The sequence below is a fragment of the Sinocyclocheilus grahami genome, unplaced genomic scaffold (genome assembly GCF_001515645.1).
Source record: "Sinocyclocheilus grahami isolate Dianchi unplaced genomic scaffold, SAMN03320097.WGS_v1.1 scaffold62.1, whole genome shotgun sequence".
In the NCBI taxonomy this organism is placed as follows: Eukaryota; Metazoa; Chordata; class Actinopteri; order Cypriniformes; family Cyprinidae; genus Sinocyclocheilus; species Sinocyclocheilus grahami.
In genome coordinates, this window is record NW_015505241.1 from 2,063,612 (window position 1) to 2,074,852 (window position 11,241).

Genomic DNA, 11,241 nt, shown 5'->3' on the forward strand with positions numbered 1-11,241 from the left:
TTTTCTTTTCCTCAAAAACAATAGCACACACTGTGACAATATAGTTTAAAAGTAGATCACCAAAAACTTACCTAATCTTGCAGCCACATTTCAAACACGATCTGACTCTGAAGTTCAGTTCGTTGTCTTCTTCTGGTGATGTTTTATTTAAACCAACCTTCCGCCACCTATTGGTGCACTTCTGCCATAATACTTATTTTACCGAGGAATTTACCAATTAAATCTTTAAAAATCCTACAATGTGATTTTCTGGATTTATTTTTCTCATTTTGTCTCTCATAGTTGAGGTATACCTATGATGAAAATTACAGGCCTCTCTCATCTTTTTAAGTGGGAGAACTTGCACAATTGGTGGCTGACTAAATACTTTTTTGCCCCACTGTAACTACTAAAAACAGATAGACTGCCAGCACACATATTGCACCATAAATAAGCAGATATGTGCTGGTTGGTGTCACTTTGTTTTCTTGTTGGTTGGTGTTTGTTAAATGCTGTTAATGGCTCATCTTATTTAAATTTTCTCTTTGAAATTTCTAGTGTTTGATAAGTTTTGCCATATAAACACTGATAAAAAAATGGACACATTACAAACTGTACTGTACTGGTTGATATTCAATAGGCTTGAAGGATTACTCAGTGTTAGTTAATGACTAAATATAAAGGTAAATATAAAGACACATTTAGAGATCACTCATTTGGGGATATTTCTGCATATTAGTGCATCATTTCTATGTGTACACACCTCTGGACCTGTGAGTGTTTTTATATTGTTAAATAATGATATTTTAATGTTTATTTGCATTTGATTGCAATGTATTGTGAATTTGGACCATCTCTGACATGATAGAAGTGAATAGATTTATTTATTTTTGCTTTATTCATAAATCAGTATAGCAATGTTCTTTTTTTAAAATAGATTTGATTCTGCACCCAGATATATTAGACATCAAGGCAGTTCAACACAGGAACAAAATCTTTCGTGATTTCAAAATTTCCCATCTCTTCCCTGGCCCGTAGTTCATCATGACAGTGGAGGGCAGCCCAGACAGGTTAATTGAGCCCAGACCAATGGAATATTCAGGCTGGAATCAGACAACACCACAAGCCAAATGCTGTTCCCCAACTCTGAAGGCAAGAGACACTTTGACAATATGCCACAATCTAAGTTTAACTGAATTACTATTAGCTGATAATTTGTTTTAATGATGGAATGGCTATAGCTGAATATTTCTGACATAAAATATGATAAATTCTGAACTAAAAACAACAACAACAAAACTATAATATACTGACTTAATCTCTCTTCTGCCCTTGTGTCTGCAAAGATCTTTATTGGTTTACTTGCCTTCTGTTATTTTACAAAATCCCTAACGGGGGCTTACACCAAAAGCACAATCACTCAAATTGAGAGGTGGTTTGAGATCCCAAGCTCCACAGTTGGTATCATCGATGGCAGCTGTGAAATGGGTGAGCAGAGATGTGTGTACCATGTAAATACCATGGTATATGAATATAGCAATGGACCAGGGTAGGGTCAGAGGTTCGGTTGGCTCTGGACCAGGGGACCACACTGTTTTGTGCCAGTGGAGCAGGAAACCAGCATGGCAGAGCTGATGGAGCAGGGGACCATCACAGTGGACCAGGAGACCACCATGGTGGAACAGAAGACCATGGGGAGCTGATAGAGCAAGAGGCCTCAGGGGAGCCAGTGGAGCATTTGTCTTAGGAATGCCCAGTGGAGCAATCAAATCAGAATAGACAATCTGAATAGGAGGATTCAAAGAATTTGGCTGAGTGGGCAATGGAAGAGGAGACTTGGTAGAATTTGAACAGGAGAGTAGACTGCTCTGGTAGCTCTGGGAAAAAAGGATTCCCTGGGGAGTCAGCAGAAACTGAATTAGGGAAGTTGAACACAAGAGGCCATTGTGGAGCTGGTGGGACTAGGAGTCTGGATGGAACCAGTGCAAAGGAGGAAACCAGGTGAAACCAGAGGGAAGAGTGACCCAAAGAGAGCCAATGAAAAGAAGGACCCTTGAGGAGTTGATGGATAAAAACGCCATGGAGGAGCTGGTGGAATAGTGAAGGAGCATTCAGGTTAGGTCTTTGTGGCCGAAACAAACGGTTCAATGGAACCTCCTGTTACCAGAAAGAATAGCCCACGAGTGGCATCTACTGTATGATTAGAAAAAGGGACTTAGGGAAGACCTCACTGGCAGAACAGAAGGAAGGATGATTGGTCTCAGAGAAAGAGATGGCCAGGACGAAGATCAGGTCTCTATCTGTCGTTGAGATGGAGGAAATGTATTTTTAAAATCCCGCTGGGTTAATGAAAAAGGCTTGGTCTTCTTTCAGGTAGACACCGCACACAGTTTGATGGTAAACTCAAGTGCAGTTGGGTGTATTACTTGATTGCAAGTTATGGACAGTGAACAGGTATGTATGATAACAAAAGAGTTTAACCTGAAAGAACATATGGAATTTAAGGACAACCAGTATGGGAGCCACACATGGAGACAACAAATGAAGATAAAGAGTATTTTTCAAAGAAGGAAGTCTGAGATGAACAGGAGGTAAGTAACTCTACTAAGAGCAGAGAGGTTCATGTGTTCTTTAATCAGAGATCTGACACTAACTGATAGCAGGTGTGATTGGATACAGGTGTAATATATATAACAGAGATGTTGTTTATTTGAATATTTTCTTCTCATTATCAGAGAGTGTGACCATCACCCCTCAGGACTCTCGCTGGGTTGGGGCCTGGTGGCTGGGTTATATGGTTTCTGGGCTGTTGACTCTTCTTGCTGCTTTGCCTCTCTGGTTCCTACCAAGAGCTTTACCTGAAAACCCCCAAACCTCTAAAGCATATCACCCCTCAAACCAACACAAACACACACTCAGCATTACAGAGATTGCCAAAGGTATGTCAACCATGCACTGACCACAAAGGTTAGATAAAATTTAGGTCTAATTAAATCTAACATAATCAATAGCTATGTTTTCATCCACCTATTTTTATGCGCATTTTAGATTATCACATAAAAAAACTACTGGATGGAAATGCCAAGATGCGCATACATTCTAAAATGAGCATAAAAAACTTATGCGCACAACTGAGTAGCATAAACTGTTTATACGATAAGAAAACATTTGCATAAACTACGATGGAAACACATTTACCGAATAAATTCCACCATGCGCATTGAGAAAGTCATGTAACTTTGCGCTATGAGACGGGATAAATTGACTAACCAGTGGACCGATCTCGTTCACAGCATCTATATGTTGTTTTAGAACACCTGACAAGAGATCAGAGACCATTCCTTCAAACAGAATCACCCCAGATCCTTCAGATTCCCAGCTCCATGTTGGTGCTTCTTCTCTTTAGTTTACCCCACTCATTTTCTATAGGGTTCAGGTCAGGGAACTGGGATGGCCATGGCAGAAGCTTTATTTTGTGCTCAGTGACACATTTTTGTGTTGATTCTGATGTTAGTTTTGGATCATTGTCCTGATGGAAGATCCAACCATGGTTCATTATACGATTTCTAACAGAGGCAGTCAGGTTTATTTTTTTTATCTGTTGCTATTTGATAGAATTCATGATGCCATGTATCTGAACAAGATGTCCAGGACCTCTGGCAGAAACATAGGCCCACAACATTGAAGATCCAGCAGTATATTTAACTGTGGACATGGGCTTTTTATCCCTGTTTGCACCAAACCCATCTGGTGTGTTTGCTGCAAAAAAAGCTAATTTTTAGTTTCTTCTGACCATAGAAGCCAGTCACATTTGAAGTTCCAGTCTGACAACTGAATATGCTGGAGTTGGTTTTTTGATGAGAGAAGAGGACTTTCCTTGAAATCCTCCCGAGCAACATGTGGTGATGTAGGGGCTGTTGTATATATTTCAATCATGACAACTCTCGGAACATTTTAGCATGGTGATGGGTATGACAATGTTAATGTATTTGGTCTTGGCGGAACAGATCTGCTACGCTGTTGTTGAATTGCTGCTGCCATTGGTTGTTGCTGTAGTTGTAGATTATTGCTGCTGCTGCAAGCAAGTACAGGAACTTGTTACTGCCAATGCATATGGCGATACGGTGCCATGAGTATTTAAGACATACTGCTGCTGCACAAATAGCATATAAAATAACCCCGTAGCAGATCTATACAGGTGGAGCTGGGGAAGGTGGAGGGTTTCAGAGAACTCTGAAAGCGTGTTGCAGGAATCTCAAGTGAATGCTAGCCAGCCATATAAATGCAAGGCAGTAAGCTCATTGGCTGCAGCATGAACCAATCAGCTTGTGCCAAGTCGTTTAACTCACTGAATATCATCAGTTACGTTAACACCCCGTCAGAATGCGCCATCTAGAGTTTCATGACTGAACTATATATATATACATATATATATATATATATATATATATATATATATTGGCCACTCAAACTCTCCTCCTCACCATGCATTAGGACGTTATAGACACACGTCCTCTTCCAGGCAGATTTGTAACATCTTTAGTTGATTAATTATTTCCCTGATGGTGGAAATTGGGATTTTCAATGCTTTCAACTATTTTCTTACAGCTACTTTGTATTTTGTGAAGCTCAACAATCTTGTCCTGCACATCAGAACTATATTCTTTGGTTTTACTCCGTGTGATGTATGATTAAGGGAATTTGGCATTTATGTTCCTCATATTTATAATCCTTTGGAACAGGAAGTCATGGCAGGACAAGTTCATGCTCCTAGTCACATATATATATATATATATATATATATATATATATTGGCCACTCAAACTCTCCTCCTCACCATGCATTAGGACGTTATAGACACACGTCCTCTTCCAGGCAGATTTGTAACATCTTTAGTTGATTAATTATTTCCCTGATGGTGGAAATTGGGATTTTCAATGCTTTCAACTATTTTCTTACAGCTACTTTGTATTTTGTGAAGCTCAACAATCTTGTCCTGCACATCAGAACTATATTCTTTGGTTTTACTCCGTGTGATGTATGATTAAGGGAATTTGGCATTTATGTTCCTCATATTTATAATCCTTTGGAACAGGAAGTCATGGCAGGACAAGTTCATGCTCCTAGTCACCCTGATGTGCTTTAAAAAAAAAAAATGAATGGGGTGCTGTGTGTACATTAATGAGGAAAAAAAATTAACTTAAATGATTTTAGCAAATGGCTGCAATATAACAAAGAGTGAAAAATTTAAGGGGGTCTGAATACTTTCCGTACCCACTGTACTTCATAGATATTTTACTCATTAGAATTTCTAGGGGTTCCAATAACTGTGGCCAACATGTATTGGAGAAAAAACATTTATTTCATAATGTGAGTTTCCCCTCACTTTCCATTGTTTTACTTCAATGATAAGTTAGAATTCTGTGCATTTTTTTGAATGAAAGATCAAAAAGCTAAACGATGCACATTTATTTTCACAGCCACCTTTGCTCATATTTACCAAGGGTGGCAATATTAATGGAGGGCACTGTATATAATTTTATATTCAAAAGGCGGCCAAGAGATTCTCCATAAATTCAAATTTTGTATATCACAGATCAAAACAGTGTATGAAACTAAAGAAGATTGAAATTATTATTGTTGAAAATGATGCTTATTTGATTGTTTTCTAGATTTTGGGCCATCTCTAAAGCGTCTGCTCACCAATGGGATCTATCTCTTGTACCTGGCTTACAGTGTATTGGCATTCAATGCTTTTGCCATTGTCATAACATACACGCCAAAGTATTTGGAGCAGCAGTTTGGACAAAGCACATCCAAGACCAATTTTCTCATAGGTAACAACTGCTATAATTATTATTATTATTTTTTTTTAACAGCTGTTTAAACTAGCTGTGCTTATATGTACAGGAGTGACGTCTATTCCACCAGTGGCTCTGGGTATGTTCCTGAGTGGTTGGATAAACAAGAGATTTAAACTAGGTCTGCTGGGATCTGCAAGACTGATGTTCTTCACCTCTGAAACCTCATTGATTTGCATAATACCTTACTTTGCTCTCAGCTGTGAAAACATAGATGTCGCTGGGGTCACAGTGCCCTATCAAGGGTATTTTTTTTATTTCGATTTATAGTCATTGTATAAATCTTATTGCATCATGGAATATATACACTTTCTATCCATTAAATGTTTCCATTTTCCAAACTGCTTGTCCTACATAGGGTCACAGGAATATACAGTGTAATATAATAAATTGTTTATGTGGCAGATCTATTGAAGTTCAAGATATAAGCCGTGATTTACTCACTTCTTGCAATGCTGACTGTGGGTGTCCCGACTTCCTATGGGATCCAGTGTGTGGACAGAATGGAGTGACCTACATCTCTCCTTGTCACACTGGCTGCAATTCCACTTGGGGCACAAGACAGAATATGGTGAACAACTGCTTTTAACTGTTGACAACAAATTATTTGTTACTTGTTTTTAACTTTCTTTTTCATTATTTATTTATTTACTTACACATGTTTGTCAGACATTCCATGGCTGTACATGTATCCAGAGCTGGGGATTGACTTCTGGGAATTCCTCTGCAGTGCTTGGACAGTGTTCGCGAGAGAGTAGCTGCTCTAAAATGTTCTACATCTATCTGGCACTGCAGTCTCTCTCCTTCTTTGTGTACTGTCTGGGCACTGTTCCCTTCTTCCTCATCTCATTGAGGTGCTGTTTAATTTGATTCCATCATATTGTCATGCAGTTGCTCCATATGCTTGTTCCATATTTTCAGTTGCATTTATTGTATTTGATTCAGTTTCACATATTGTACAACCTTCAGTGTTTAAACAAACAAACACGCTGTGAGGTTGGAAACCCTACTCACAATGCATTGAGGCCAGAAATTAACTTATATAAATAACTTCATACAGAATGTATTATTTTATTTAAAAATAAAATGTGGTAATTGTATGGATGATTGTAACATATATATATAATTTTTTAAAACTTTTTTTTGTGAAATGTTTAACGTTTGTATGTTATATGTTCTTGCAGGATTGTGGATCCTGTGCTGAAGTCTCTCTCAGTGGGAATACTTCTGTTAGTTTTAAGAATTTTTGGTAAGTTGATGTTTGGATTTGCTAATAATAATAGCGCAAAACATTGTTACAAATATTTTTGACAGATGTTTATATTTTTCTTGTCTTAGACACACATTAAGCCACATAATTGTTTTAAATGTAATATCTCTCTTTTAAAGGTGGTATTCCTGCTCCCATTTGCTTTGGAGCTCTTATTGACTCGACCTGTCTGAAATGGGGCCAAAATAAATGTGGTGGAAGAGGTGCATGCAGAATGTATGACATTGAAACTTTCAGGTGAGCAGATCTAGCAGGACAATTCTATGCAGCCCTAATATGAATGCACATAAACCCTATAATGTATAATAAAATGTAATTCACCCCCATCAGGTACCTATTTCTGGGACTGGTCATCTCTCTTCGGGCATTTAGCTATACCCTATTATGGATTTTCACCACACAGATTAAGAGGAAAGTACAGAACGATAAGCAAATGTCCAAGAACATAGAACTCCAATACCCTGTGCTATGTGATCCAGAACAGTAAAACACTTAAAAAATAATGTTCTGCATTGTTGTTTTTTTGTTCCTGCCTCATTTTCAAAACATGATGACAAATGCTTTTATTATTTTATTTCTGTGGCCAGGTGCCTGAAAATCATGCCATTAGATGAATAGATAACAGTGAATGTCATAGAAGTGGTACACCAGATGGGTGTACCACTTCTATGACATTCACTGTTATCTATCTTTTTTATTATTATTTAATTAATTTATATATATAAAAAAGTTTATTATTGTTATAAATTACTGGTTGTAAAAAAAAAAAAAAAAAAAACTGAGGGGAAGAAGGGACTGCCCAAATGTGCACATGGTGATTTCCCTACCAATACGTAAATGTTGTAAATATAACTTTAAATTTAAAGTTCTCGCTTGGTTACTGTCATTACTGCCACTACTGTGTTACATTGATTAATACATTTAAAATATTTAATGATATAATGTATTAGTGTGATCAGGGCTTTTAACTTTGAACACAGAATCATTATCATCCTCATCATCATCATAATAATAATGCAATTTAAAAAATATACTTCCCCCCATCCCTCATGCTCCTTTCTATGTTTGTGTCTGAGGGAAACACACACACACACACACACAAACATTTTCCAAGTTATCTAATAAGCTTTACATGAGGGGCAAGGGATTCCAAGTGATCAAGGGCTCAGGGCATTCCATTTAAACTCATTGCACGGGTTCAAGCAGACGTGGCCACTCACACAAAATAAGTCCACAAGATGAAGCAAATTTAGTGAGGGAAGGCCATACAAAATTTGAAGTAGAACACAGCCATGAGTGGGCTAATTGTTAGTTAATTAGGCCTACGTGTTGCTGTTAATTGCTGTAAACGTGTGATTTGAAACTCCTCTTGAATGTGTTCTGCAGGAGAAAGAAATGCATACATGCTTAGAAACAACATGAGGGTGAGGAAATGTTGACAGGAATTATCCCTTTATTGAGTTTCATTATAGCTGGAAGCCATTTTTGTCATGCGTATATATAACAACCACAAAGCTCTCAGTCGTACCACAGGTAATTATGGCAGTCTAGGAATGTTATATTCAGTCCATGTGTCTATTCCTGTTGCAAATTACAGATAAGACCTTGACTGACTGATCAGTGAGAGTTGTTGAGGTAATGAAGAGAATGTGTTCACCATCGCAAGTACCCATTTCATTAGCAGAGAGGCCACGGCCCTATTCGTTTTTTGGGTAACATTTCACTGAGCATATAGGCTAGGGTCAAAGTTGATAAACACTTTGGTTTTAACTGTCACACAGAGAAGCACTGTGAGTGACCTTTACCAAAAATATAGTGTTCTGGCAAATCCCTCTTGTGAGCTATTCAACAGTGAAATTCTATAAATTAATTCCCGACGGCACATGGTGATGGAGAGAAAAAGGGGTAAAAATTTTTTTCCCTGAGTTTCCATTAGATTAGTGGATTGCCCATTATCACCACAGCTTTGCTATAACTGTTTGCCAGCACTGACAAATATTCATCAAAGGTTTGCTAGTATTATCAAACTGTTTGTTGTTGCCAAAGGTTTGCTGCAGGTTCAATACGGATGAAGAACTGCGAACCTCTGGCAATTATTTATAGGAAAATTATTTATTTGCCATGTATTAAATATTAACAGCAAGTTTCTTCATTTGTAAGGGGGCTGAATTGTGCATGTGAATGCGAATGAAGTCACTGGTGCACATGCAGCCCTCTACATATTCCACCAAGTAATCAGATTATTTGTGGCATTGTGCTTTTTTGTTGGTAGATATTTGTTAAATGCTGTTAATGTGTCATTCATTATTGTTGTTATATCATATCTGTCTAAAGTACTTTTTTTTGTCAATGTGCATTTAGAATGTATAAGGGTTACTGTAAATCAGAAATTCTGAACTCTGGCCCTCTAGATTCACTTTCCTGCAGAGTTTAGCTCCAACCTTGATCAAACTCACCTGCTTGTAAGTTTCTAGCAATCCTGAAGACCTTGATTAGCTTGTTCAGGTGTGTTTGATTAGGGTTGGAGCTAAACTGCAGGAAAGTGGACCTCAAGGGCCAGAGTTGAGAAACCCTGCTGTAAATAGTCATTAAAAAAAGTGTCTTCTTGCAATATACTAGTTTTGTATTGAAACAAACCATCATGACATTACAGTCATACTAATTTTTTGGTTCTCATTCTAACCTTCACAGTGGACAACCAAGTTTATCTACATATTTAATGGGGTAATTTACCCTTAAGTCTTGTCACATGATACTTAAGAAATCACACTAATATACCGATTTGCTGCTTAAGAAGCATTACTTATAAGAATTGAGGCTCCAGTTGCAGATTCTTTCCTGTGATCACTCCAGCTCCAAGAGTTTGTCTAATGATTTTCACATCTTTCTCATGCAGTAGTTCATAATGACACCATGCTATATGTCCCAGTTTGTAGTGTGGAGTATACAGGGGGGGGGGGAAATCCTGTGCTGAATATGCTTTGTTGTTTAACAAAAAAAAATCTAATCTCTCTTCTGTCCTTGTGTGTGGAAAGCTCTTTCCCTTTCAGTCAGTCACGTTCTACATTACGTCAGTCGTGACTGACGAATTGGGATCTCGCCCGAGAGCCCAATCACCTTCGAGTGTTAACTAAACAAGCCAATGACAGTTGGCGTGCGTGTTTCGCCCCGCAGCCGTATAAAAGGAGAGTGCGTGCAAACGCACATCAGCTTTTTGCTTCGGAGCCGAGCCTTCTACAGGACAAATCTCCACGAGTGTTCTAGAGAAACAGCTGGCGTTGGTGTGACGGCGTATCAGCGGGGGTTGCCATCCAGGCTGCTGAAACCTCGGCGGGCTGCAGCTTCCATTAAGCGCTCTCTCTAAAAGAGTGTGTTTCCTTCTAAAAGAGCAATTTCTAAAAGAGCTTAACGAGCGACGGGCGCCTCGGCGCGGGCCCTGGATCAGACGATGTCCACATTGGTGGTCCAGGAGCGCCACCTATGGCTGACCTTGGTGGATATGAGGGAGGCCGACAAGCATCGCTTCCTGGACTCCCGATCTCCCAGGCCGGCCTATTAAGCGAAGTGGTGGAGGGCTTTGCCCAACAGTTCTCTGCCGCGCAGAAGCAGACGGAGGCGTTTCGACACATCCTGCCCCGGCGGTCTGCTGCTGTCTGCACCCCACCGCCGGCTGCAGCCCCTCTGTCTGCTCATCGCCGAGGGCACCCTCCTGCGGCCTCCACCACCGCTCTGGCGTGGCCACAACAGCAGCCTTCACAATGGCCGCAGCGTGGAGCTGGCTGCAGGAAACCCGGCGCAGCCCACCTCTGCCCCTGCCAAGCCCGTGAAGCGCCAGAGCAGGCGGCGTCCCTGAGACAGGCGACCCAGAGCTCTTGGATCCTGCTCTTCAGGAGATGGTGACTGCACCACTCCTTCCCCAGGAGGAGGGCCGGGTGGAGAAGCTTATGTTTCCGTTTGTTTTTGTTCACCAAGGTACCCAAACCTTCAATAGAAGAGCAGTTTCCTTTGCCTCCAAGTTCCAAGAGGGCGAGGATGGCGGTGCACGAGACCCAGTCTCCACACGGCCGTCCCCCTCTCCCTTCGCTAGTGGGCAGCAGGGTTCAGTTCAAGGACGCTACGCCTCCTCACGAG

At 39.8% G+C, this 11,241-nt stretch overlaps 1 protein-coding gene across 1 annotated transcript; it reads left to right on the forward strand.

The window, feature by feature from the left end:
- Positions 1 to 707: 707 nt before the first annotated feature.
- On the forward strand, positions 708 to 7,597 carry LOC107584742 (solute carrier organic anion transporter family member 1C1-like). The gene is made up of 11 exons (XM_016271459.1): positions 708 to 752; positions 917 to 1,131; positions 1,326 to 1,467; positions 2,715 to 2,918; positions 5,652 to 5,816; positions 5,890 to 6,085; positions 6,246 to 6,411; positions 6,510 to 6,694; positions 7,025 to 7,089; positions 7,230 to 7,347; positions 7,441 to 7,597. Exons 2-11 carry the CDS (start codon positions 1,024 to 1,026, stop codon positions 7,595 to 7,597), a joined length of 1,506 nt encoding a protein of 501 aa, XP_016126945.1. The 5' UTR covers positions 708 to 752; positions 917 to 1,023.
- Positions 7,598 to 11,241: the final 3,644 nt, after the last annotated feature.

Coding starts and splice junctions, on each gene's coding strand:
- LOC107584742 (XM_016271459.1), top strand. CDS start 1,024: ATGACAGTGGAGGGCAGCCCAGACAGGTTAATTGAGCCCAGACCAATG. Junction 6,086..6,245: donor GTCACAGTGCCCTATCAAGG/GTATTTTTTTTA, acceptor TTTATGTGGCAG/ATCTATTGAAGTTCAAGATA. Junction 6,412..6,509: donor GGGGCACAAGACAGAATATG/GTGAACAACTGC, acceptor CATGTTTGTCAG/ACATTCCATGGCTGTACATG.